Source organism: Falco cherrug, chromosome 16, assembly GCF_023634085.1.
Source record: "Falco cherrug isolate bFalChe1 chromosome 16, bFalChe1.pri, whole genome shotgun sequence".
Classification (NCBI taxonomy): Eukaryota; Metazoa; Chordata; class Aves; order Falconiformes; family Falconidae; genus Falco; species Falco cherrug.
In genome coordinates, this window is record NC_073712.1 from 3,118,245 (window position 1) to 3,144,619 (window position 26,375).

General features: G+C 55.3%; 1 protein-coding gene across 1 annotated transcript; it reads left to right on the forward strand.

Moving 5' to 3' along the window:
* ADORA1 (adenosine A1 receptor) lies at positions 1-23,834 on the forward strand. The gene is made up of 3 exons (XM_055728395.1): positions 1-218; positions 587-971; positions 22,761-23,834. Exons 2-3 carry the CDS (start codon positions 631-633, stop codon positions 23,392-23,394), a joined length of 975 nt encoding a protein of 324 aa, XP_055584370.1. The 5' UTR covers positions 1-218; positions 587-630; the 3' UTR covers positions 23,395-23,834.
* The last annotated feature ends 2,541 nt before the right edge of the window (positions 23,835-26,375 follow it).

Below are 26,375 nucleotides of genomic sequence, written 5' to 3' on the forward strand. Positions count from 1 at the left end.
GCCGTGTGATGCTCCCGCTCCGGCGGGCGCTGGCGGAGCCTGCGGGACCGCGCGGTGCCGGGCACCGGGGACCGAGCGCAGCCCCACTCGCCGTGGCCAGCCCGGTGCCCAGCGCCCCCGGACCCCCAGCATGCCCCCCGGGGGACCCTGCGGGGGGGCAGCTCCTGCTACCTTGGGGTGAGGGCGCCCCGGAACCAGCCCCGGGCTGGCAGGACCAGGTGAGGTGGGATGGGGCCGGGGGAAGCGGGCGGCTGCGGGGCCGGGAACCAGCCGGGGGCGGGGGGGGGGGGCGGGGGGCGAGTCCCGCTGCAGCTGTATCGGCCCCGGGGGTCTGGCAGGCGGCCCCGGGGCTGCCCCGAGCGGCGGGGGGGCTCCGCCGCTCCCCCCCGGCGGTGGACCGCGGCCCCCGCTCGCCCCACGGCCCCGGTGGGTGCGGGACGAGCCCCGGCGGGGCTGGAGCCCCAGGGGACGGCACAGGCGAGGGGGGTGGGAGGGGGTCCCGTCCCACCCCCCCGCACAGGCTCCAGCCCGGCTCGCAGCGCAGTTACCGGTGCCAGTTGCCACCCGCCTGCCCGTGCGTTTGCAGGTGACTGAGGGACCCGGTGAGTGGCCGGGGGACACCGGAGCATCATGGCACACTCCGTCTCAGCCTTCCAGGCTGCCTACATCTCCATCGAAGTCCTCATCGCTTTGGTGTCCGTACCAGGGAATATCCTGGTCATTTGGGCTGTGAAGATGAACCAGGCGCTGCGAGATGCCACTTTCTGCTTCATCGTCTCTCTAGCGGTGGCCGACGTGGCCGTGGGGGCCCTGGTCATCCCCCTGGCCATCATCATCAACATCGGACCACAGACAGAGTTTTACAGCTGCCTCATGGTGGCCTGTCCCGTCCTCATCCTCACTGAGAGCTCCATCCTGGCGCTCCTGGCCATCGCTGTGGATCGATACCTGCGGGTGAAGATACCTGTCAGGTAGGAAAATGCGTCCAGAGCAGCTCCGCGGTGGCTGCTGTGGGGTTACAGGAGCGAGTGTGCCCCAGACTCTTGGAGAAGCACTGGAAGCAGGTCCCCCTCCAGGCTGCCGACCCAGGCACATCTGGCTGCAGCAGCAGCACTCGGGGCAGGCTGGGCTGGGGGTCCTGGAGCCTCCGGCAGCTTCGCCTGGGGGTTTGCGGGAGCACTGGGTGCACAGGCAGGGACTGCATCGTGGCAGCTGGCAGGCAGGGCAGGGTGGCCCCGCACAGGGTCCCCGTGGCTGGGACAAGGTGTGTCCCACCACACATGGAGAACACCTTTCCAGGGAGCGGAAAGGGGACGATAGATTTGTCTTCAGCCCAGGTTTTCCCTTGCTGTGTTGAGCCCAGGAACCCAGAGGTGATAACCTGCTTGCTCATGGACTTGTGGGACACAGCTTTGGGGTTTTGAGGGACCTGAGGTGATAGCCTGGCACGCCTTATGGGACAGGCTCACCCAGGAGGGACCCCCTGGCTGTGGGGCTACCCCACAAATGACTCCTTTCCCTGTTTTTCCTCTTCTCATCATCTGTATCTGTCAAAGCCAAGCCAGTAGCAACTACTGTGGAGTGTAAAAGAGGGGCACGAACTGTATTTGAACTCTGCTGCTCCGGGAGGAGATATTTAACCACTTTGTGTCTGGCTCCCTCCCCGCCGGTGGGGTTCTGTGGCTGGGGGGAGGCAGCTGCAGGGCTGGGGTGCTGCAGTGGGACTGGGGGCTGTCAGCGGGATGGAAGGGGATGTGACACCCGGTGTTGGTGCCGCTCAAGTGCAGCTGGTGGGTCCTGGCTCAGACCCTCACCGTGCAGTCACTGTCACTGGTCCCTCTTGCTCTGTCCGAGGATGTGCCCGGGCTGCAGGGACACCTTTGCCAGGCTCATCAGCTCCAGGAAGGTTCCCACTGCTGATGGCATTGCTGGAGAGCTGAGCCCGGCCAGGACGGCTGAGCACACACCAGCTCGTGTCACCCCACCAGCCCCTTTGCAGCTCAGCTGCGGGCTCCAGCCCATTTGCCGGAGGGGTCCACGACCCTGCATCAGCACAAAGGTCCCCCAAAAGGGACCCAGCCCCCTTGTGTTAGGTGCCACCCAGACCCCAGCAGGTGTAGGACCCTTTCTGGTGCTGGAATTGCCTCCCTGTACAGGGAAACATGGACAGGAGGCACCTGCGTCGGGATCAACCGACTGCTCCCTTCTGTCCCCAGATCCACTGGATCAGGCCAGAGGTCTCTTGCTTTGAGGGTTTTCCTGCAGCTATGGGTAGCAGAAGCTGCTCGGTGAAGAAGTGTAAGACAGGGGGGGCACAGGATAAAAACACTGTCCCTGCCCACCCCCTCCTCGCTACACATGATTTCGCAGGCTGTTCCCAACTTCCTCCCTAAGTGTGATTTTTCCCAGCCTGAAAAATCCTCGTCTTCCAGCCTGTTGGTGTAACCAAAGTGATTCTCACCCTGTCATTGCTCTCGGTGCTTTTTTGGTCTTTCCGCATCCCCTGTGTGGCGGGGATGGGTTCAGGTGTGGGAGTACTGCGGCTTTATACATAGCAACACTGCCTAGCTCTTGTCAGTCATTTTCCCAACAGACCCAGTCTTTTTTCCTCCCTTGCTGCCTCTGAGCACCAAATGGGCCTTTTTGGGGAGATTTCTGCCTGATTCCATGAGATTTCCTGGGAGCAATATGAAGTTAGAGCCCCCTGTGCTATGGATACTTCGGGTGGGTTCTTTCAACCCTGAATTTTGTTCTCCCGTTACGTGCCTGAGCACTCGACATCATGAGATTTCTCTCTGAGTTTTTGTAGCTCGCTTTAATATTGAAAGGCTTCATGGCCACAACAAGAAGGGTTTGCTTTTGCCAGCTCTCCTGTTCACTTATTCCTGGATGTTTCCTTCTTTCCCTGGCGTGAATTCCTGGCAGTTGGCAAACATGGTGATTTTAGGTGACGTTGTGCCCTAGACACAGCAGCAAAACAACATTGGAGATCACGTATAGGACAGAAAACGCCACAAAAGAATACTCCCTGAATCTGAAATGCCTCAAGTTTCTCCCAACCTGTTGCTAGATGCTAAAAGGTGATGCTGAAAACACTTTGACAGTGCTGACAGCTCAAATCACGGCTTCCGTGCTGGTGTTCCTCACTGCGACGCTGAACCCACCAGTGTGCAAATCGGTGCTGGGTGCCAAGAACCTGCGATGCCTCGGTGGGACTTGGGTCCCTCGTGAGACACGAGTGGCCACTCATGCCTGGGACACCTCAGGGAGAGCTGCTAACGTCTCTGAAGGCAGCCATGGCACCCCGTCCTGGGCAGCGATGGCGTCCCACAGTGATTTGCAGGCAGGTAGGGAGCGATGTGGGGGGATCTCTGCCTCAGCCACATCGCAAGGGCAGCCAGGACATGAAGCAGGGACATCATGTCTGCACGTGGCCGACCAGCATCAGGCACGGAGGGGACAGGGTCAGCAGACAGCGTGCACGCCACAGCTCACTCCTGTGCCAAAGAAAGTCCCCAGATAAGCCTGGCACAGGGTGGATGCTCGCCAGCGTGACCCACACGTGGCCTGGCATGGCCAAGGGGGTCTTGTGGGCTGTCATGCATGGGAGTCCCCCACACTCCCTGCTCTGCTCGCAGGCAGCCCTGGCTCTGCCAGGGCTTGGGGAGAGGGGACAGCAGGCAATGAAATGCATTTCATAGGGGCAGCTGACAGGGGCTGGGAGCAGCAAGGAGAGAGGCTCTGTGCATCCCAGCTCCATCCTTGTGCCGGCCACCCCCACAAATGCTGTCTCTCCTCTGGCACACTTCATTTTTGGGGTCCATGAAGGAGTGTGTAAGGGTTTCCACATTCCTGTCACATACTGACCAACTGGGGTGAGGTGGGGACTATTGCCTGGGAATTGTTGTCTGAAGGAGAGGCAAAATCACCCCTGGACTTGCCAGGCTTTCTGTTTAACCCCTAGGTAGGGTCCCTCCTGGCTGCTGAGGTCGAAGGATGCTGCCTCCTCCCAAGGGGCCTTTTCTTGACTACGGAGAGATGCAAAAGCATCGCTTGGGTGGAGCAGGCTGAAGCAGAGGGTACCACGGTCCCCAGCCTCCACAGGAACTGCTGTAAACAGCTGGAAACCACCTACAATAGGCTTGTTGCCTTCATGCTGGTGGAAAAGCTCACATGTCCCCTCTCGCATCCTTCCTCCCCGCCTGGCGGCAAGGCAGGACCCCAGTCCTGTTGTCCCCCCCAGCCAGGCACAGCGGGGTCCCCCAGCCCAGCCCAAACTTCCCTCTCAGCCGCACTCAGGGAAGATTAAATGAGTTCAAAGGCAGGGGAAGCAGCCGGCCGGGGGTGTCTGTCAGGAACTGGCCGCTCGGCAGCCCCGCGGCGGCCGGTTCGTGGCAGGATGCTGGAGGGGACTGGGCTGGAGGGATGTTTGTGAGGGGATGTCGCTCCTTTGGCACCAGCCTCTGCTGACTCAGGGCCCCCCCTCTGTGCTCTGAGGTGCTACACTGGGCTTTTCGGAGAGGGCCGTGGCAGAAGGACCTGGTGTTCTCAGGACACGCGGAGCCACAGCCCCTTGGCCAGGGGTGGTGGATGCATGGAAGCAGCCTGGTCCTGTCTTAGCGTGTCCCTGGGGGTCCTCACCTTGTCCACTTTGCTTGGACCACCAGCTCTTTCCTCAAACACTTTGAAACATGCCAGGAAGATAAAAACTGGAGAAATCTGCTGGTAGCCATGAGCCCTTGTACGTGGGGTCTCTCACTCTGCTCTCTCTTCCACCCCCTGTGCCCAGGCCTGGACACTGGGATGCCCCCCTGGCCCTGCCCTTCCCACCCTGTGGCATCCCAAGGAGCATCCTCCCAGGGCAAGCTGCGTTTTGTGTTGCAGAAGGTTTTGAATGCACATGTGAGGCTGCAACGCCATGCAAATTAGATCAAACCATGCTTGAAATTGCTGGGAATTGAGGGGGCAGGAGGCTGGGGTGCAGCAGGGGGAGAGCCCGGGGTAAAGCAGGGTCTGCAGGCAGCACTGGCATTCTCCAATGGTTCAGAAGTGCCCTGTCCTGAGCCCTGTGAGGTAAAACAGCTCAGGGCTGGCAGGAGCTTCCCTCAGCCCTGAACTGCAGCCCCTGCAAGCCAGGAGGTGAGGAGGACTCGAGGGCAGCCTGTGAGCCCTTGGATGGACCCAGCAGTAGAAGGAGGAAGGCTTCCGCACTGGACCTCACAGCTTTTCAGCTCCTGCCTGAGCTCAGGCTCTTGCTGGGATTGCAGCGCTCTTTCCCCTTCTCTCCTGGCCTGCCAAGGGCTGCAGGCGTGGGGCCAGCTGGGGCTGGGTCACAGGGAAGCCTAGGAAGTCTCGTTGCCCTCAGCCAGCTGGGTCGTGGAGCAGGGCATGCGTCTGAGATAGTCCTCCCCTCTTTCCTCTACTGAGAGTTCAAGGAGGATCTTGGCAGGAGAATGGTGGGCACCCCGCTGCCATGGGAGGGGGGGATGAGGAGGATGTCAGGATGAGACCCTGCTTTGGCCCACATTCCCAGGCACCAGAGCACCTAAGGGTGCATGGGCAATCTTTCCAGCACTGCCAATGCTAAGTGCCAGGAAACCTCCCCAGACACTTGGGCTCTGAGACCCAGTAGATGAGTCCAGGATGGAGATGGGGGGGGGGAATGTGTGTGTCAGACCAGGCTGGGGTGTGTGGTGGCCTGTAGAGGCTGGTCCCCTGGGGATGGTACCCACTGAAGTGGGGAGGTATCAAACTGCGGAAGCAATTTTTCAGGCTGTCATGAGGTTTTCAACCCAGAGCAATGGGATGAAATTAAGAAAAGGAAATGTATGCTCCATCTGAGGGCAATTTGCTGGCCAGATGGTGGGTTTTACATGTCCCCAGGGAGGCAAGGGTGACTGGAGACATCTCTAGCTAGCCTGGCCAAAATAGAAGATAATAAGTGGTGGCAATGGGGGGTGATTCTGTCCAGCCAGGCAAATGAATAAACAAAACCATGACTCTTCTGAGGCTTATTTTTAAATTTAGAGGAAACATTTCAAAAGTGTCCAGGTGTCTCAGAGCCAGAAGCGTGAATTCAGAGAGCTGCAGGGGGACTTTCATGCCCAGGAGCTCATCTAGGTTTCTCTCAACCTCCATTAGTCAATAAAAAGATGCCATCCATCCTTACAGGTCCTCCCCTGTGAAAGCAGATTGGATTTCTGAGGAAAAAGCTCCTATTTTTTCTAAAATGGGGAAATTTGGGGGACTGGCAGGACTTTGCAGTTGCCTCATTGTTTTTTCCCTTGCTGCTCTCCACCAGGTATATTTTTAGCAAATGAAGGTGATCTATGGAGACCTTCATTCCTGAGGAACAGGCAGATCTGAACCAAGGATGGAGAATAAAAGGCAGAAATCACAGTCCAGAGAGGTTTGCTGGAGACTTTGGGCTGTTTCCAAGCTGCAGCTTCCAGCACCCTGCACCAGCTCAGCAGCTTTAGCAGGATGCTAAATCAGAGCAAGTGTTTCACACCGAGCTCTGTGTGAACCAGATCTGGGGTGCACGGATGAGCTAAGCCAGTCCAGGACCAGGAGCTCAATTCTGGTATCACCAAAATACTCAGACCCTTGGAAATGGGAAGGGATTTACCAACAGCTTATATTGGTCTTGAGATCCTGGTAAATACCCAGGTGAGCTGGTTTCCAGCATGACCCTCTGATCGGCAGAGTAAATTTGAGCCCAGATCACACTAAGTCAGAGATCAAAGCCACGAGGGCTCTTCCCTGGGTGATGGGACGTCTGGATTAGGCTCGGCAGGAGCGTGCACAGCTGCCGCAGCAGCACCACGAGACGTTTGCCGACAGACGCAAAATCAGGTCACATGAAAAAGCTGCAGATGCTGCCATGCCAGCCAGAGGGAAGTGGTTTGGGCTGCAGGCAGTGTCCCCAGCTCCCAGGCTCTTAGAGAAAACGCTGGGGTTTGCAGGTGTCAGCCTCCTTGGGATGCAGCAAGGGTCCGACTGTGGGATGCTGTGTTCTTGGTAGCACAGAGGGAAGGGGAGAAGAGCAGTGAATCCTGTGCAGGGATGCTCCAGACTTGCTGATATTTGGGGTTATTCCCAGGTTTTCTGGATTAAAAGGGTAAGGGGAGGTGAATGGCCTCCAGAGACCCTGGGCAGGCTTCCTGGGCAGCAGCACCCCCTCTCATCCCAGCCCTTCTGCATCTCCGAGCAGGGCGAGACGTGGTTCCCGTGCTGGGTAATCCGCCCAGGGTATCATTTTGCCCTGACCTCATTAGCGGCGGGTCAACATCGGTCTCCTCAGCAGAGCTTACGTCTGCCTGCATTGCACTGCAGGGTGATGAGCGAAAACCAGCTCCTTGCTCATGTTCACCTGCTACACCCCAAAATCATGCTCTAGGGATATTTTCATTGGGTTTTTTTCCCCCGTTTCTACTGATTTTCAGGTTAAAGCATTGACTTTTGGCAGGGGTCACCAGTAAATTTGAAGGCATGCTCCCAGAAAGGGCAGTAGCACTTTTGCAGACAGGGAAACTGAGGCACAGAGCAGTGCCGTGTCTCACTCAGGGTGACCCCACCAGGCAGGGACGGAGGCTGGGGCACAGCAGGTATGGAAATTGAGATAAGCCAGGACAACCTGGCCTTTCTGTTCATGCACTGTGCAGTGATCAGCTGGTCTTATGTCACAGCTGTGCCCAGGGCACCCAGCAGCCAGGCTCCTCCGTGATGCCAGCCCATGCCATGGTGATCTGTACAGGAGTAACTCAAGGCAGCGGGGTTATCCAGGAGGCCAGATGGTCCCCCTGGGCTGCAGGTCCCTGGGCTGCAGAGCTTGAATGCCAAGTCACTCCTGTCAGCAATCAGTCCTAATTAAAAGTGACAGCATTGCTATCTACTGAGTCAAAAGGGGCTGAGACACCTCTGTAGGGACAACGTCCTTGGTGAGGGGTCTCCCATCCATGAATTCATCCTGCAGGGAGCACAGACATCAAACCAGGTGAAGATGGGTAGATGGAACCCAGCAAGGCTCTCCCATGTCCATAGCAGTAATTCAGGTTGTTGGGTACCATCAACCCAAGAGGACGTACTCTACAAAGCAGGCCAGATGGAACACTAGCCAGCTCACGTTTCTTCATCCCGTGGCAACACGAACTGTCCATGAGGTCCCCATTGAGCAAAAGGTGAGGAGCACCAACAGCCAGGGCCACCCGGACATGGTGAGATGGACAGTGAGGTGTCTGCAGTGAGTAAGGTGAGGTCCCTCACTGCAGGTGAGTGATGGTCCTGTGTCCATGGTACAATAGTCCATCAGACCCATGGTTGAGTAGCAGAGCTCCCAAAACATCTGGGAATGTCACACTTCCGACAGCACTGCTGAGCACTGGGGAGATGGTGCTCCCTTTCTGGAGCGGCTGGGGTGTTTCCAGCGGGGGGCACTGGGTTGGTGGAGGCGCTGAGGTGGGGGTGATGCACGCTGGGGCTTGGTGCGCTGTGCTTTCCAATGACCCTGTGCAGCTGCTGGCACTGAGACAAGCGAAACACCCTACAGGAGGAGGCTCTGCCAAAGCAAAAGCTGCTGATTCAGCCCGCCCTGTCCCTGCCAGCCCAGCCTGGCCCTGCAGGCAGCATGTCATGAATGAGTCAGGACCAGTTCACCATGGTATGTGCCACCACCACAGCCATCTGGTGCTGGTGCTGGCTCAGGGCATGCAGGAGCCCTTCGATGGGGGGTCCCGGGTCTTCCCCCACCCCTGAGGTGGAAGAAAGTGACTCCAACAGCAGGTATTGTCATCACTTGGTCTTTACAGAAATGGTCCCACCTCCGCTCCGTGCCAGCCAGAGCCGGTGACAGAGCAGAAATAAGTGACTCACGGGGTCAGGGCTGGGCGTGCAGGCAGGCTCAGGCACTCCTCTGCCATGGGGCCAGCACCAGCCCCCTCCCCAGCCACCGGCTCTGGGGCCGCAGGTTGGGTGCCATGTCATTGCCCAGCCCTTAGCACACGCGTGTGGTGCCTGTCCTGCTCTGGTTGGACATGTGCCGTGCGGCCACCACCAGCCAGGCCACCCTCAGCTCCTTTTACACCCCAGGGCACATCACAGCATGGTTTTTCTAGCCCATTCGCAGCGTTAGAATAAGCTGAACTGGGTCTTAAAAGTGCCAGGTTGACTCTGTTGACCAGACAGGGGATTATGGCCATGAGATTGGATGTTGGACAGCTGGGACACAGCCCGCCAGACTGTTCTCGAAGTCTGATCTGGAGGGACTGCCAGACCCGCAGCTGTAGCCTGCAGTCACTGAGCCAGACCCAGCAAGATCTCCTCTAGGACAACTCAAGGCAGCTTGTAACCAAACCCAAGGGGCTATTGGACATGGAGATGTGCTCAGGGGGCACATGGCAGCCACCCAGCTGGGTGGCCTGGGACCTCAACGTCCCTGGGACTCCAAGGCAGAGCAGGCAGGGCTGGGTGAAGGCTCAGGGCTGGGGGCCATAAAGTCACCGCATCCAGGTGGCCCTGCTCGAAATCAGCCTGACAGTGGGGGGGTGACTCACGCCAGGGCTCACAGCATGAGCCTCAGCACAGAGACGGGGGGCACCGGGACTAGTTGGAGCAGACGTGAGGGAATCAAGAGGTGTGGAGGCAGCAGGGATAGAAAGGTCACTGCAACACAAAGGAGGATGGTAAAAAGGAAGAAAATGTGGAGGAGGCACTGTGGTGCAATGACCTGGGAGATGAGTTTCATTGTGACACACACAGGAGTCATTTCAGAGTGGAAAGAAACTGATGGGCTGGAAGAAAACCTCTGGCTGGAGGAAGGGCAGGGAAAAACCTTGCAGGGTCCTGCCCACAGGGGTGTGAGGGAAGCCCAGAGACAGGTCCTGGCGGGTTGTCCCTGCAGACAGCGGGACGTGGAGCATGGAGGAGACCATGGAAGGGATGGGGACAGCTTGAGAGGTTCGTCCCCTTGGGGACAACAGCATCATCTCAGAGCCTGGGGAAATGACAGCTGGCACAGCTGAACTAATATTAACAGCCCTGGTTTATCCTGGAGATAAATTAATGATTTTTTGAAGGGATTCTGCCAGGTGCAGCAGGGATGGACACAGGAGCTGGGAGAACCCAGCATGGGGGCTGCTGATGGGCTGGGAGGAGCAGATCCAAGGAGCCTGTCCTTTTGGGACACGTCTCATCCAAGGTGACCTGAACTTTTAAGCCTACAGAATGGGAAACCAGCCATCCCAGAGGCTGGCCAGGCTGCTGGCGGGGAGATGCCTTCTCTGGCAGCACAGCTGCCCAGCTGCTGGGGCAGGCACGCAGCTCTTGCGTGGGATGCCCAGTTGCAAGAAAGAGCAATTGATGCTCTCCAAGGCAGTCACAAAAAAGCCCCACAGCCAGTGGGGTGTCCTGCAGAATAGCAATGAGCTGAGCAGAGCACCCCCTGCTCCACCAGCACCCAGCCCCACTGCAGCCTGCAGCCGGGCACGCAGCCACCTTTCCCACCGGAGGGCATCTGGATGGGCAGGTCTGGGTATTAAGGAGACATCATCGTTGATGCCATCAGCAAGAGTCAAAAATAACCCCAAGGGGTTGAGATCCTCCTTTCTGTAGAGCACAGGCAGCAATGGGCTAAGGCTCAGATTGGGGGGGGGGAGGGGGCAGGCAAATAGAGGAGGAAGGACAGCTTTTGGTGATGTAGGGCAGTGCAGAGAAGGATCTGTCACTGGAAATTTTTTGGGCATCTGGATTTGCCTTTCACTGCACTAAGCCTGGTGGGACCCAGCAGCTCCTTCTCACGCCCTTGCCCCACCTCTTGTTGCCTTTTCCCTCCTACCCCCCATCCTGTCCTGGCATGGTCCTCGCCCCCTGGCACTGAGCAGGGGACCACTTTCAGCAGCCGTCGCAGTCTTGGGGGGACTGGTTGGATTTTGGTGAAGAACAAAAGTCTCTGTTCACAAAAAGGAGCTGGAGGAGGAAAGGGAATTTTTCTCCTGGCCCCGTTCCCTTGTCTTCCTCAGCAGCCTCCATCCACGTTGCCCCTGAGACCAGCCGCAGTGCTCTCGCATGCAGACCCCTGGGTACCAGCGATGCCCAAGCAGGACCACAGGGACACAGAGGCAGGGAGGTCACATCCCCCGGTCCTGGACCCTGCCTGGGGTGATGATAACACCTTTCCATTGCTCCTCAGAGGAGGGCCAGAGCACAGAAAGCCGGGACATCACTGGCGTAGCTGTCCATCCACCTTCTCCAGGCCACTTCTCTTCCTGCGTCCAGAGACCAGGATGATTTTTCTTGGCCTCCTTCAAACAAGGGAAGTGCCAGCTCCTGGCACCAGGGAGGCTTTCTCATTCAACTCATTTCATCTTGCTTCACTTGGCACATCATAGCCCCCCTCTGCGACTCAGTTTCCCCATCTGTTCACAGAGGGAATGATGCTCCAAACTCCCCGAAAGAGCCAAGAGGCTGATGCTGCGAAATGCTGTCTCAGGCACGGCTGTAACTAGCAGTCTTACAGACAGAGTTATTTCTCTCTTTTCTGCACTGGTAACAACATTCAGTGACTTAAGCCTTGTAACATGCAAAAAAGCAGCACTCTTTTTCCTCTGTGCAAACAGCTCTGCTCGCCTGCGGCACGGAGTGGCCGAGCCTGGGGGAGAGCTCGGAGCACAGATGGACGGGCCAAGCCTGCGCAGTCAGGCGGACGCCGGCGTGGGTGCAGGCGAGAGGGGGTTATTTTAAGGGAGATCATTCCCCACGTTCAGCACTGCTGGGACACAGGTGCTTTATGGGCTCAGCGAGGTCTGTTTGCTCAGAGGGAGCTCCAGGAGCTCCGATACTGCAGCCATCCCCATCTTGCCTTTACAGCCACTGCCATGATGCTCGCAGCGTCAGTGCCACCCTCCGTAGGGCCACCCCCTGCCCAAAGTGCCACAGGTCCATCCCCAGCAGCCTGGGGACCCTCTTGCCGCACGGCACGTCCCTTGTGTGCCGGGGAAGGAGGTGCTGGGTCCCTCGCAGGCTTCACATGTCCCTTGTGCTTGGGGAGGACCTGATCCTGCCTGGCCCACGCATCCTTCATCTCCATGCCCTGCACCAGCCAGGCTGCCTGGGTAGACTCGGGCTGTGTCTGCACATTGCTCCTTGCTTGGATTTAACTGCCGGAGTAATTAGGAAGACGCACAGGGTGTAATTTTTGCCTGACTGATGCATTTCACTGCTGTTCCTCGTCTTGGGGCTCAGCTCTTACTCTCCACCATCCTGATGGAAATACTGAACTACTTCCTTCCAGGCAGCAAGGTCAGTCAGTTTTCCTCCAAAGGAATAAATAATCCTTTAAATCTGAAAAAGGAAACAGAGTTTAAGTACTAAACTTCAGGTTTGCTTTACATTTGCACTTTTAATTTGTTTTCCTGGTGAAAGATCAATTCTCTGAGGTGAGGGAACATTTGATTGTGGTGTTAACTGGAGCCTTCACTTTCAATTTGGCATTTAATTTGGCTGATCAAGATATATCGATCTGCACTGAACAGATTCTTCCCAATGCAAATAACTTAATGGCTTGACATATATGTGCTCCTCCTGGTTTATAGGGTGGTGGACAGGTGAATAGCACAGGTTTTCCTCAAGCTCTGTGGCAAGCTGTGCTTGGACAGGTTGAAAGTCAACCATAGCACAAAACAGCATCTCCAAAATTAATTTCACTGATTGAAAGTACATATATGAAGTCACTAGCAAAAAAAAAAATAAAAAATTAATCCAACTGCTTTTTGCATTTGAAATTGATCTTTTGATCAGGGGAAATATGCATTGGACAGAAGACATTGAACTGGTTGTTTTAGATTATCATGTCCTCTGAGGTTTAGAAACAGCAGATCTTGCTGGCATGCCTAATTCTTATTTAGACATTGGGCAGAGAGAACAACCCCCCACATTTTGTGAGCTCCCAGCCAATTTTTTGGTTTTGAATGTACTTATCTTTGAACTGGGCTAAGTGCAGGGAGGGAAATGTTCCCTTTGCAGCGACAAATCGTGCTGTGGGGATCCTGGACAGCAGTAACGAGTTGTAGCCTAAGAAACTGAGGAGTTCAGCTGTTGACTGTGAAATCAGGAGTCAGGTTAGCAGAAGTGTAAAAAACAAGAAATTAAAAGGCAGCCCGTACTAATCTCTTGTTCCAGCTCCAATTTAGGATATGTCTTTTTCTGAAGACTGCTTCTGCATTGGAGAGATAAAGACCCACCTCAGCCCTGCTTCATGGCTGGGTTAATGCCTCTTAACAGGAGATGCTATCTCCATTTTCCTGCCTCCCATTTATCCAGGGAGCAGAACTCGATGTCCTGTCGAATGCAGAAAAAAATGCCAACAGCAGGTCTCAGGACGCCTCTTATTTCCCTTCTAGTTGGGACCTCTGATCTCCTCCTGCCTTTTAATGGCTCTTGGTGCTTTTCAGACTCACCTGGTTGGAGGTCTCCTGTGGGTACCAACCTGGCCTTTGATTTATCAGCGTTCGCAGAGCACGGTGGTGACAGGCAGGGAAGGACGGTGGCACTGGCAACCTGCCCTGGTGCTGTGCAGATGGCACCAGGCGCTTCCTCCGCTGGCATCTTCCTCCTCGCACGGCCGGCTTTCTGCAAGCCGCAGCGTCTGTGGGATGGAGTAGGAGCCATGGAGGCTCTCGGAGCCCAGTCACACCAGGCATTTTATATCTACCATCTCATTGCAATTTCTCATAAAGCACACATTTGACAGATTTGGCATTTTCAGTGGGTTTTAGAGCTGCTTGCTTTCTTCGTTCTCTCCTCTTCCCCCTCCCTTCTCCATTTTGGGAGCTGACTTCCAGAATCCTCATTTCAAAGAGGTTCCTTTGCATAAAGGATAAAAATATGCAATGCATAGAAAAATTGAAGTACAATACAAATAGTAATTGAAAAAGCCACTGCTTTTATCCAGTGAAGCCCTGGATTTACACTGAAGATAGCCAAAGCTGCCTTTTATCCCTTCTTTGTACTACATGTGTACACTGCCCCGACTTCGCTAATCGCAGGGGGACACGCAGGGACACGCAGGATCAGCTGCGGAGTCAAGCCTGGGCAATCAGCTCCCAGCTAATTGCCACGACAGGGGCAGGGCTGATGTGTGAGAGCCTGCGAGGTGGCCACATCCACAGGGTGGTGGTCCGGCATGGCGAGGGCAGGCGAGGCCAAGCACACTGACCTCCCCGCCAGGGCGCTCGGTGAGGAACAGCTCCAGCCCGCTGCCCACAGAGCCGCGCACATGGGGTTTGAGCGGCTCCTCCTGAAACCTTCTTGCCCTGCAGAAATTGTCTTCAGCTGGAGGTGGGGTTGCTCCCAGTGTAGAAGGGACTCAGCTGTGTGATGGGGGCGTGCAGGACCCACCCTCAGGCTCAGACTCATGCTCCTCTCCAAGGAGATGTCCGCATGCCAAATTTCTGTTTTTTACAAAAAAACTGTTTAGACACTAAAAATGTCCATTAGATTTACTGTCTGGGGGTAACACTTAAAACAAATCCATTGTGCCCATCACTCTATCCATCAGCGACGTACCCAACTTTCATAATTTCACCCCCACCTCTTAGGGACTGGGCTGTTCCTCTGTATGTGCCCTAACTCCTGACATCCTAGTGCTATAGAAGAATCTCAGTTTCTGCTTCTAATCCCTTTTAAAGCAGCACTTCTCATGCTTTGCATTGCACAGAAATGCTCAAAAATGCTGCTGCCTGAAACCAGGAGCCAAAAAAACAAGAACATCACATTTTTTCCCTCCAGTTCTGAGATTCTCAGCTCGTTTCACGATTTTGCAACCGTTGCCAATAGTGTTAAATCATTTCCCTCCCACTTACCTTGGGGTCCTGGAGGGAGAAGCCAACGATCCAGGAAAATCCTGGAGGGCTGTGACCACACATGGTAGAGCTGGGAGGGATCCCTGGAGCTGCCTGGGTGCAAATCTATGGCTCAGTGCGACTTGTACCCCATTGACCAGGGACACTGGGTGCACATGCAGGACTGTCATATGGCAGCAGGAGGGTGACACATCCAGAGCATGGCCACCCCAGTGCAGGCGCTCAGCACCCTTGGATGCACTCAGTGCTGCCCACAGCATCAGGTGGTCTCACTGCTCCCTTGGGGCATGAGGGATCTGCTGAGGTTAGAGGGCAGCACTCCCCAGTCGGCACAAATTAAATTATCATTTCCAGCAGGCGTTGGATGCCCTGGGTGTCCCCAGCCCCTTGCTTAACCCCCACCCACCCACATTTGGGGTGAGCAGGCTGAGCAGTGGGTGAGTAGTCCTTGCAGAGAATTGCTACTTAGGCAGTGGCAGAGCACTTGAACGTGTCGGGATCCAGCCACAGGCTGTAAACCAAGGCCAGTTTGAAAACAAGATTAACTTTATGTGCACAAAGGATTTATATTTGCTGCTGGGTTAAAGGATGCTGCTTGAAGGATGTGAGGAAAATTGCCTTTCTCATTAAGCAGCAGCAGATGACACACGCTCCTTTGCCTTCTTTGGACAACAGTAGTGTCTCCTCTACAGCCAGGGCAGAGCCTGGAGGGGGAGGACGTGTGTGAGGTCCTCATGCTTCCCATCCTCCCGCTCTGCAACCTCCACTCCCCCCCCCCGCCCTGTGCTCTCCCTTCCCCTTGCAGGATACTGTCACAGTGGGAGCCACCAGGATGCCCAAGCAGAAGGCATTGGCTCTGGTCCATGGTGGAGCTGCCATGGAGGTTACTCACATTCCACCTCTGAGATGAGGACAACTGAGAAAGTGACCTGAAAGAAGCTCTGCAGTTACTGGAAGCTGGTGGTTTGCTCCCAAAGATGGGTTGTGATTCATTGCCAGAGCCCAGGGAGTCCAGCAGCACAGACATCCCGGAGGCAGCAGGCTGCAGAGGTCCAGCCAGCACCTACTGCTCCATCGAAGCCAGGAGCAGCCCCAGGAGAGGTGCACGCGTGCTTGGCGATGAACTCATCTAGGCTGGTGTGATGTTGTGGCTGCTCCTAATATCCCGAGGACCAGAGATGTGAGAATACAAATCTCTCTGGCTCAGCAGGCAAAGATTTGACTTGATCCTCTAGCTAGAACCTGAAATACGGCAGGTTTTGACTCAAAAACCAGGCAGCCAGCGTGGGTGTCTCTATGGGTATTGGGGAGCCGGGAAACAAGCCCTTAAGCAGCCTCATGAGGCTGTGGGTGATACTGCCCCATGGGAGATGCCAAACTCAAGGTGGGCTGAGCTGTGACGTGTGCTCTGAGGCTTGGTCCCACCAGGGGTGATGGCATCACAAGAGCGGCAGATGTGGGGGGATGTGTCTGCCCTCTGGTTCCACGCTGTGGAGTGCTGGAGCTGGGGAAGGACACCTCCTCCCACACTTGCAGCCATCCACTGGATGGACATCTCTGATGGACTCATGTTTTGTACTGCCAGCCTGGGGTGAAGATACCCTGGCACAGCCTGGCTGCCCTGTAGAAGCATCATTCCCCATTTGCAGGCACTGTAACCCATAAAGCGCTTTTCTACCTTATTTCCCCTACTTCTTGTGGGGATATTTGTGTCCCTAGGCTGCATTTGGATGTGTCCGCATTGCTCTGCAGTCCTCAGGGATCACAGGGTGCTTCCAAGGTCCTGGGAGATGTCTGCACCCTGTCTGGGGTGCAGGAGGGCTGCAAATGGTCCAGACCCCTGCACAACCTTCTCCAGCAAAAGCTCAAAGCACAAAACCTCCTTTTTTTGTCACTTTCTTACCATGTGACCAGCTCCAGCTTTACCCATTGCTAAATGAAGCACTCACCAAAGCCCTGGGGACACCATGGCTTGGTGTGTGGGGACCAGTCAGTTTTGCAGGATGGATTTGTTCTCATAAGCCTCATAATCACCCTCGCCTTTATCCATTAAATAATCAGTGGCTATTAAAAGTGGTTAGAAACATTCGGTGGCCCTGCCAGCTGCTTCGCTCGGCTGAGGCCACTTGTGCTTTGGAGTCACTTGGTGCAGAATAATTCCCATGCAGAGAGCTCCCATCTCAGGATGCTAAAACCAAACCCTGGACACAGACTGGACCAGGAGGCACTTCAGTGGGATGCACACAGCCCAGTGCATTTATACACGCCGCTGCACACGCTTTCATCCTCTCTCGCGGTGGCTTTGGGTGAGGTTTGCATGAAGCAGCCTCATGGTGTGGTGCCTCTTGCTGCGGTGGAGCGGACCCAGAGTGTTTTGGGAGCAGAGGTCCTAAAAGACAGGTTGGTCATGCCCAGCTCCCCTCTGCTGAGCCGGGGGGGCTGAGCTGCTGTAACTGTGGGCACCAGGTGTGGGCTGAGCTGGAGGGCTTAGAAAGGTGCCAGCTGCTTGCAGAGCTGTTGCCAAGCAGAAAGGACACCATACTGTGAGAAAATCCTTCTCTGACTCTTGGTGGGGTGGTCCCAGCCCTGCTCTGCCCCTCGTCAGGGTGCTGCCCCAGCTGTGGTGGCAGCTGTGACCTCTGAAATCATGGCTCACTGCACGCAGGGGGACTCGCAGCAGCGTGGCAGGACCTGGCAGCTGTCGGGGACATCCATCCCTGGATCCCATCACAGACTACCAGCTTTGGACTCCCCCCAAAGCCTCTTCTTAGAATCATAGAATCATTTAGGTTGGAAAAGACCTTTGAAATCATCAAATCCAACTGTTAACCCAGCACTGCCAAGTCCATCACTAAGCCCTGTCCCTAAGCACCGCATCTCTGTGTGTTTTAAACACCTCCAGGGGTGGTGATTCCACCTTCTCCCTGGACAGCCTGTTCCAATGCCCGACCACTCCTTCCCACGAAGAAATTTTGAACTTAAGGTTTTTACTTAAATTAAGCCCAAAGGAGATCTGAAGGGAAGGAGAAAAATAACCAAAGCAAGAGGCTGAAGCAGGAATAAACTTTTCCCATCCAAGTTAGAGGTGACGAAGGAGTGACTGCACGGTTCTCTGTGAAGCAGTGTCCCTCCTGCAGCACGTTCTACCTTGTGCGGGTACCCAGGGAGCTCCTCGCCCCAGCCCGGAGCCACAGCTGAGATGATTTCCCTTCACAGCACTTGGATGCCGCTTTGTATTTCTCAGCTTCGCATTTCTGAGCAGCTTTGAACACCAACATCTGAGTTTTCCCACCCAGCAGCCCCAGGACACTGAAGGATCTGAAGCAAAGATAGAGCCAGGAAAAAGATGCAGGAACCAAAATCCTCTGACATCAAAGCACTTTTGTCTAGAGATTTTCAATTAGATCAGGACATGCTCTGGCTGCTTTTCCTTGCTGCATTCATAATGCAGATGAGCTTCATGTCAGCTTGGCCTCCTTTCCTCTTACCACGTTGGCTCCAGCTTCATTTCATTAGCAATAGCCTGCCTTCATTAGTGAATTAATTCCCCAGGAATTGCACTGCAATAAACTCTACCAGAGCAAGGACCAGCAAAGCCACATTTTGGGGCTCTCTGGACAGCTGCAAGTGTTTTCTGGACAAAAAGGTTATTCACAGAAATACTAAAAACAAACAAATTTTATTCAAACCAGGCCTGGAATCTTTAAAGCTTTTTCAACCAAAACAAGAAGGGTTTTGTGAGTGTGAGATTGGGATCGACCTGTGGGTTGGAGACCTAGGAAAGGAGACCTCGTCTCCCTGTTGGGGGACAGACCCTGAGACAAAAGTCAAATCAATAGAAATGCAATGAATGTGTCACTCTCCGTGTGTTTTCATATGTGTCCTGATATGTTCAATGGCCATGGGGGCTTTGCCCACCCAGTGCCAGACACCTAAAGAGCAAGTCCTGGGCTGAGCTGGGCTCCCTTTGCTGCCACAGAGAGGGATGCAGAGGTCTGGCTACGTCAGGATGTGGCAGAAAAAGTTGAGTCAAGTGTGGGAATGATGAGCAAAGGGAAAGGAGGGTGGATAGTGTCTTTGGGTTGAGGGCCCAGGGAGCATTTAATGATCTTCTGGAGAAAAGGGGCCTTAATATCTCCCCCAGTGACTCCATGCTTAGCCCAAGAAACTCTGCAATATCTCCTGGAGCATCCCACCACGAGACAGCATCTCTCCCTGGAGGACCCTGCTCCGTATATCCCCGTTAGCTCTGCACAGCCCTGGGGGACAGTTTGTTTGCCTCTGCCTCCAACCATCACTTTTTGCAGTTCCCCTGAGGACACAAACAGCACTCTATCAATAATTGATATTTTGCCTCTTTGCATTATTTTCTAAACCCACAAAGACATTTTTGTTCCACAGCAAACCAGAGCTCCTGCCCATCCCAGGATATCAATGAGGCTGGATGTTTGCTGTGCTCCCTCCAGGCTCTTTTCTCCTGGCCTTGGCAGGGCATTCAGGAGGACTTGGGGTGATGCCCATCTCTGTGGGGAAGGGATGGTGCAAAAACCACCAGTGAGGGAGGACAGGAGGAAAATCTAGCAATTATGGTCAAGCCTAAAGCCCCACAGACAAAGGAAACAAACCCAAATTGTATGATGATGGTGGTGACTACTATCATGGATGGTTTAGTCACAGCTGTTAATAAAAATAATAGTAGTAATAAAATTGCAATGATGTTAGCAATTGTTCCAGTGCTGATGATAATGATAAGATTATTTATTAATTGTGAACCATTATCAGCATTTTCTAGTGCTTCCGCCACCCAGACCCATCCCAAACTCTAGTCCTATTATATTAATGCAGAATGAGGTAAATGAGAAAGGCTTTTTCTTTATGGCATAACCAAGGAAGAAATACAGGAGCAGCAAAGTCTGCCCCTACCCCTCTGCTAATTGCCCCCTCCCAAATGCCCTGTGCCATGCGGTTGAGCGTTAGGCAGGATCTTGCGTTTCCCTCCTTTAAGTGAGGTTTGAGCCCCACAAGAGCTGTGTGGGCAGGCTCTGTGGGGTGCACAGAGGTGGCACTGAGTCATTTCATGGCTTTTGTCATTGTCTGTGTAGGGCTGATGGGGACAGTGGACATCCCAGAGCCCCCAGGGAGCATGTTCCCCTGCAGGGTACTGCAGCTGCCTCTGCTCTTGGCTTGTTGCTGGAAGGAGCAAAAGGAACAAAAGCCCCGGATCCAAATGTTGCTGTTTTCTATGGATTTTTCTGGTTCAGCCACGGTTCCTGTGACCGTGGTGCACACCTGCTGGGGGATGCATGGACAGGCTTTGCTCTGAGCTGCTGGTGGCTTCTGCAGTGCCACGCTTAAATCTCGCAGTGCAAAGTCACTTGAGGAGCAGGGAGGGCCAGGTCCTGGTGCTTGAACTGCTGAGTGTGTCAGGCCAGGCACGTACAGCGAGGTGGTGGAAATGGATGTGCAGCGAGGAAGGATGGATATGGAGCATGGCAGAGAGATGGATGTGTGGCAAGGAGGAGGGATGGATGCGCAGCAAAGTGGGGGCATCCATGTGAGGCAAAGAGGGATGGATGTGCAGTGAAGAGGAGAGATGGATGTGCATTAACGAGAGATGGATGTGCATTAATGAGAGATGGATGTGCATTAACGAGAGATGGATGTGCATTGAGAAGGTATGGATGTGCACTGAGGAGGACAGATGTGTGGTGAGGAGGCAGAGGGACGTGCACTGAAGCGGGGAGATGAACGAGCAGCCAGCAGCGTGTGGGGTGGTTGCTCTGCTATGTATGTATTAGACACTTTGGACCATGTGAGCTTGTGTGCATCCAGGGACCTGAGGTCTGCATGACCTCCACAGCTGTCCTGATAGCCATCTGCACAACACGCGGTGTTCTGGAGCTGCAGGGGGCCGGGACCATCCGGGCTGGGCCCCCTGCAGCCGTTCCCCATCCCCTCTGCTTTGGCTGTAAGAGTGAACACTGCGTCCTCTGCTCTGACCCTGGTTCATGACTAACAACAGGTCTAGAGGTCACCCTGCCCCATGTGCCCCCCCAGCCCAGGCATGCGGGCAGGGGGAGAAGGGGTGGGTGCTCGGGGAGCAGCTCTGCTCCTGGGTGCTGGCTGCCAGCGCTGGAGAGTGTTTGGGGACGATGCTGGCACAGCTGCTGCTCCACAGCTCAGCAATGGGTGCAGGGCAGGGAGCAGAGACCACTGGGAGTGGGGAGATGGGATGCGGGGACTGCAAAGAGGGAAGGAACTGGGCGGGGTGGGGTTGGGTGTGTATGTGCTGTTATTTCTAGCATTGCTCCCCCACAAGCTGCTGGAGCTTGGGGAGGTGGCAGTGGGCTGTCACGGCTGGAAGGGCACATCAGCCCTCCCCAGGGACCTGTTATCGGTGACATGGGGTACATGGGCCAGCACACAACCCCATGGGAGCCTGAGCCTCCAGTATCCCTGTGCCGCTCCTGTGTTGTCGTCCCTGACCCTTTCCCCTCACTTGGCCCACAGCACTGGTGCTCCCCCACCATCCCTCATCCACCCCATGCCCCAGCTCTCCCTGCCCTGCACCTTTCTCAGGGTCTCCTGCCTTCTTTCCTCACCACAAGGAATAAATCACCCTCCAGATCCAGCCTCAGCTCTCAGAGGAGGACCTGGCTGCCTTTAGGATGCTGGGAATCTTTTCCCAGGCCAGTGGGAGTTCATTCAGGAAAGCTGTTTGGGGCTGGTGGCTCTGGACTCTGAACTTCTGAGGCTTGATGTTCCCCCTCTCCACCCTGCACCCCTCCATGCTCCCACCCAGACACCTTGCCCCTGAGATGGGTCTTGAGAAAGGACCTTCAAGGGGGTTTGGGGTCTTGGCTGTATTAAAAAGCCCCAAAATTCTCCATTTTTCCACCAAAGGTAAAGGCTGCAGTCATGCAGCAGAGAGCTCTGAGCATCAGGATGCAGATCCAGGTTTGCCAGCCACCTCCACACGGTCCCCATGGCCGGGTTAACACCAGCATCGCTGACAAACCCAGCAAACAGTCAGGAAAACATCCTTTGTTCAGTCCCCTCCAGTGGAAAGCAGTAACACTTGGGCTCCGAATCTTCTCAGCCTCCAAAGACAAGCTTTTCTTTGAGGGCCAGGGGGAAAAATCAATCTAGCAGGCTCCACTTCCCGCTTGGAGAGCTCTGGAGAGACCAGCCCAGCCCCGGCGTGCTCCCCAGCGGCATCAGGGAGGGAGCAGAGCCCAGCCGGAGCACAGCTCTCCTCCTCCTCCTCCTCCCTTGGCACTGGCCCATTAGGAAAGAGGGTTTTGTCGATCAGCTCAGCACATTAGGAAATGAAACAGGCTGTGCCCAGAAGCTTCCCCGGGGGTCCATTAGCACCGGCAGATCCTTCCTGCAGCCCAGTGGGTCCCAGAGGATGCTTTTGCTGGCGATTTCCTCCCCGGGCGCAGGGGGAATTGTCTGGGACAGGGTGCCAGCAGTGCGGGTGCATGGGGGAGGGAAGAGTGACCTGCCGCTGTGGGTGCGGGGTGCTCACATGTAAGGTGGGCTGCTGGAGTGACGTGAAACCTCCCCTAGATATGCGAGTTGAACGTGCAGGCATGCTCCAGGTTGCTAATGCACTTCTTGGCTTAGCATCAACCCCCAGAGCTCCAGGATCATGTCTGAGGTCTCTGCACCCCCCCGGGGCGTGGGGTGGGAGACAGGGTGAGGTTCCCCAGGGCACATGCAGAGAAACCAGTCCGTTAACACATCTATCAGGACAAGCTGTTACCAATTGCCAGGGAAGGGAATGAGGAGCATCATGTCGTCTCAGTATGGGTGCTGCCACCCCACACGGAGCAGCCAGCCCCCAGGCAGAGCATCTCACCTGTGTTTAATTCTTTCCTGTGGTTGCTGTCTCTTCCACAGGTATAAGAGTGTGGTGACACCCCGGCGGGCAGCAGTGGCCATCGCTTGCTGTTGGATCGTCTCCTTTCTGGTGGGACTCACCCCTATGTTTGGCTGGAACAACCTGAACAAGATGCGGAGGACTCAGGAGCTGAATGGCAGCCACACGGAGTTTGTCATCAAGTGCCAGTTTGAGACGGTCATCAGCATGGAGTACATGGTGTACTTCAACTTCTTCGTTTGGGTCCTGCCTCCCCTGTTGCTGATGCTGCTCATCTACTTGGAAGTCTTCAATCTCATCCGCAAGCAACTCAACAAGAAGGTCTCCTCCAGCTCCAACGACCCCCAGAAGTATTATGGGAAGGAGCTGAAGATCGCCAAGTCATTAGCACTGGTCCTCTTCCTCTTCGCGCTCAGCTGGCTCCCTCTGCACGTCCTCAACTGCATCACCTTGTTCTGCCCATCCTGTGAGACACCACACATCCTCACCTACATCGCCATCTTCCTCACCCATGGCAACTCGGCCATGAACCCCATTGTCTACGCCTTCAGGATCAAGAAGTTCCGGACAGCCTTCCTGCAGATCTGGAACCAGTACTTCTGCTGCAAAACCAACAAAAACGCCAGCACCACCACGGCTGAGCCGGGCAACTAGGGGCTGGGAGAGAGCAGAGGAGGGTCCTCCGTGCCCAGCCCACATGGGGCCATCTGGCCACTGTCCCTGCTGTCAGGGGAAAGGGTAGAGAGGACCGGGAAGGCTGGGTTCACCAGCCCTGTGCAATCCAAACAGCCGTGTCCCCCAGCTGCCCCAGGAGGTTATTTATTCACAAGCATCGTACTGTTTTGATATTGTAGCCTGCAATGTTCCTTTCTTTTTTTTTTTTTTCCTGTTTGTTTCTGTTTTTCATTTTTTTAAGGGTTGCCAAGTATTTAAGGAGAAATTGTACAGACAAAGACGCAGTTTATCTTCATGCAAATAAAGTAAATGATAAAAACCACCCAGGAGGTCCTCTGCCATTGATGGAGAGAGACCTCTAGCTCCTTGGAGCGTGGCAGTTGGTGATGCGGGGAACACCTCATACCCTGGCCCCTGCATCCATGGACCCGTGGAATGGCAGTGAAGCTGCTGGGAATTGGGAGAGCCCAGGGCAATGTGGTTTCTGCAGCTCTGAAGCTGGGAGCTTTCAAGCTCTTTCTTTCCCCCACGGAGAGGTGAGCTGGGCTGAGACATGGGAAGAGATAGGAAAAGGCACCCCGTGGCAATGCCAGCACGCCCAGGGTGACGAACCCACCATCCCCACAGAGCAAAGAGTCGTTCTCCAACTCACAGATACCAGGGAGGTAGGTAGAGGGGAAAGGAAGCCTTTAAGCATAACCCCAGGGTACTCTGCAAGAAGTACCCTTCGCTGCCCCGATGGCTCCCCACGGAGCCCAGCAGCACCCACCAGCCCTGCAAGCTACACCCAGACAGCTGTGTCCCCTCCATGTGTCGTTTCTCTCCTTTCACTTCAGCGTTGAGTCATTTCTCCCTCTTTTCTCCTGCCTGCCTTCTGTGGAAGGCAGTCACAAGTATCTCCCAGCCCCTGCCCCGTGTCCCCCATGTCACTCCCTACCACCCTCCCTGTGCAGCCAAACCCTTTTGACCAAACCTTGGTGGCTGATGCAGCCACCTCCACGGCCCAGGGGAGCAGAGGGGCACCTGCACCCCCCTGGGGCCAAGCAGGGAGGGCTGCAGGCCACCGTGGCCATGCTGATGCTGCCACAGGGCCACTTCCCCACCCCGCATCCCTGCCTTAGGTATGGCCGTGAGCAGGGTGTATTATCGGTTACTTTTGAGGAGATGGACCAGTGCTGGGTTCATGGTTGGACTCCATGATCTTAAAGGTCTTTACCAACCTAAACAGTTCTATGAGTCTATGATCACCCCCACCCAGCTCAGTGGTCCCTATGGATGCTGGCAGCTGCACTGCCAGTCCCTGATCTACAGCAGGACCTTTTCCAGGGCCAAAGAGGTGGTGGGAAGAGTTAATTTGAGGTAATTGTTATTCCTTTCTTATCAGCATCCCTTGTTCAGCACTCTCCCATTGGAAACACACTTCCTATGACCCTGGCCCTGTCCCAGAAGGGTCGTTGCCCCTTGGACGTCACCAGTCACCAACTGACAAAGTGACTGCAGCGACAAGTTCCTGCAGGGGCTGGGAGGTGGTGCAGGGAGGAAAAGGACCTTGGAAGGGTGAGATTTATGGGTGGCTTGTTAGCTGGCTATGGAAAGCAATGCTGTGCACATGTAGCATATGTTGGGTGTCCCCTTTGCCCACTGCTGCAGCCAGCTCTGTTTAGCGCGGAGGGGGTTCCTCTGTTTCTCTGGAAGGAGGAGGACGGCAGCAAAGAGAGGAGATGCGGGGCTCAGCCTCCCATATTTTGCAAGGGCATCAATATATTGTATCCAGGCTCCTGGCTCAAACCACACTGGGCAAAACTGGAGCAGAGCAGAAAAGCAATAGCAAGGACAGGAGCAAATCCTTCCCTTGGGCCTCATCGCAATGGAGGGGTCCTGAACACCCTCCCAACCTCCTTGATGTGAGGAACCCAAAATCATTAGTGCCTGAGGATGCTGCAGCTCCAGGCTAGTGCAGAGAGGACCTCCCTACCTCGTGCCCACAGTCCCTTTGCACAGCAGTAGCCTGGCCCCGAATTAGGGCTGCTGTTTACCGAGCACAGGTCTGATTCCCACTCGCATCTTATTCCTGCAAGAGGCTGCTTTCCTGGAACTGATGCCTTTGCCTGATCCTTGCTAAGGTGCCCAGAAACCTGACAACTGGGATGCTCATAAATAAAAAGGCATGTGAATGCTTTCAGAAAAAAACATCTAGTGGATTTTTCCACTCCATGCTCTCTGGACCTTTCCCTAGGAGAGCTCACTAAATGTGGATGCTGTTACCCACCCCAGTCCCCTGTGGGGTTACAAACACAGTCTTTGCCCCGTAGGATCACATTAAGAGTCTGGAAAGGGCACAGCATGCAGCATGACACAGTCTTGGAGCTGCTGCTTCCCCCTGCGTTAGCAACCCCCCCGCTAACACAGCCCAGCCCCAGCCCCTGTCCCCCAAAGGCTCCCACTGGCCCAAGCCACATGCCAAAATGCCAGGGACGTCAAGGGGGCCAGGACATCCCCAGCAGTGCCCGAGGGCAGGTGGGAGCGTGCCAGGGGAAGAGCTGCTCTCCACCTGCCAGACACACTGCAGCCTCTGCCCACTGCCACCACTAACCCCAACCACCTCGGTAAACCAGCCTGACCAGCAGCTGGGGTAAAAATTAATCCGACAATGCCCTCTGATGGTGGAAAGGATGGCTGGAGTGGACAGTGCGGAGCCCCTGGGAACAGCAGTATCCCCACAGACTTCATCCTGGGCATGACTGGGGTGACTGGGGGCACGCAGGGACAAAGCAGAGCTGCAGGAGTGATGCTGCGGGGAAGGGACAGCTTTCAGCTATGGGCACTGCCTGGCTTTGCTCTCCAGTGGCACCAAGGGCTGGGCTCGGATCTGCAGATGCCCAGGCTGGATCTGCACCCACGCCAGCAGTGCCAGCACCTGCCAGGATATGCCTCGCTCAGGGCAGGGTCTGGCCCCATGG

Excerpts from the sequence above, each read along its gene's own strand:
- ADORA1 (XM_055728395.1), top strand. The coding sequence starts at position 631 with ATGGCACACTCCGTCTCAGCCTTCCAGGCTGCCTACATCTCCATCGAA. Across the intron at positions 972-22,760 it reads CGGGTGAAGATACCTGTCAG|GTATAAGAGTGTGGTGACAC; the intron begins GTAGGAAAATGC and ends TCTCTTCCACAG.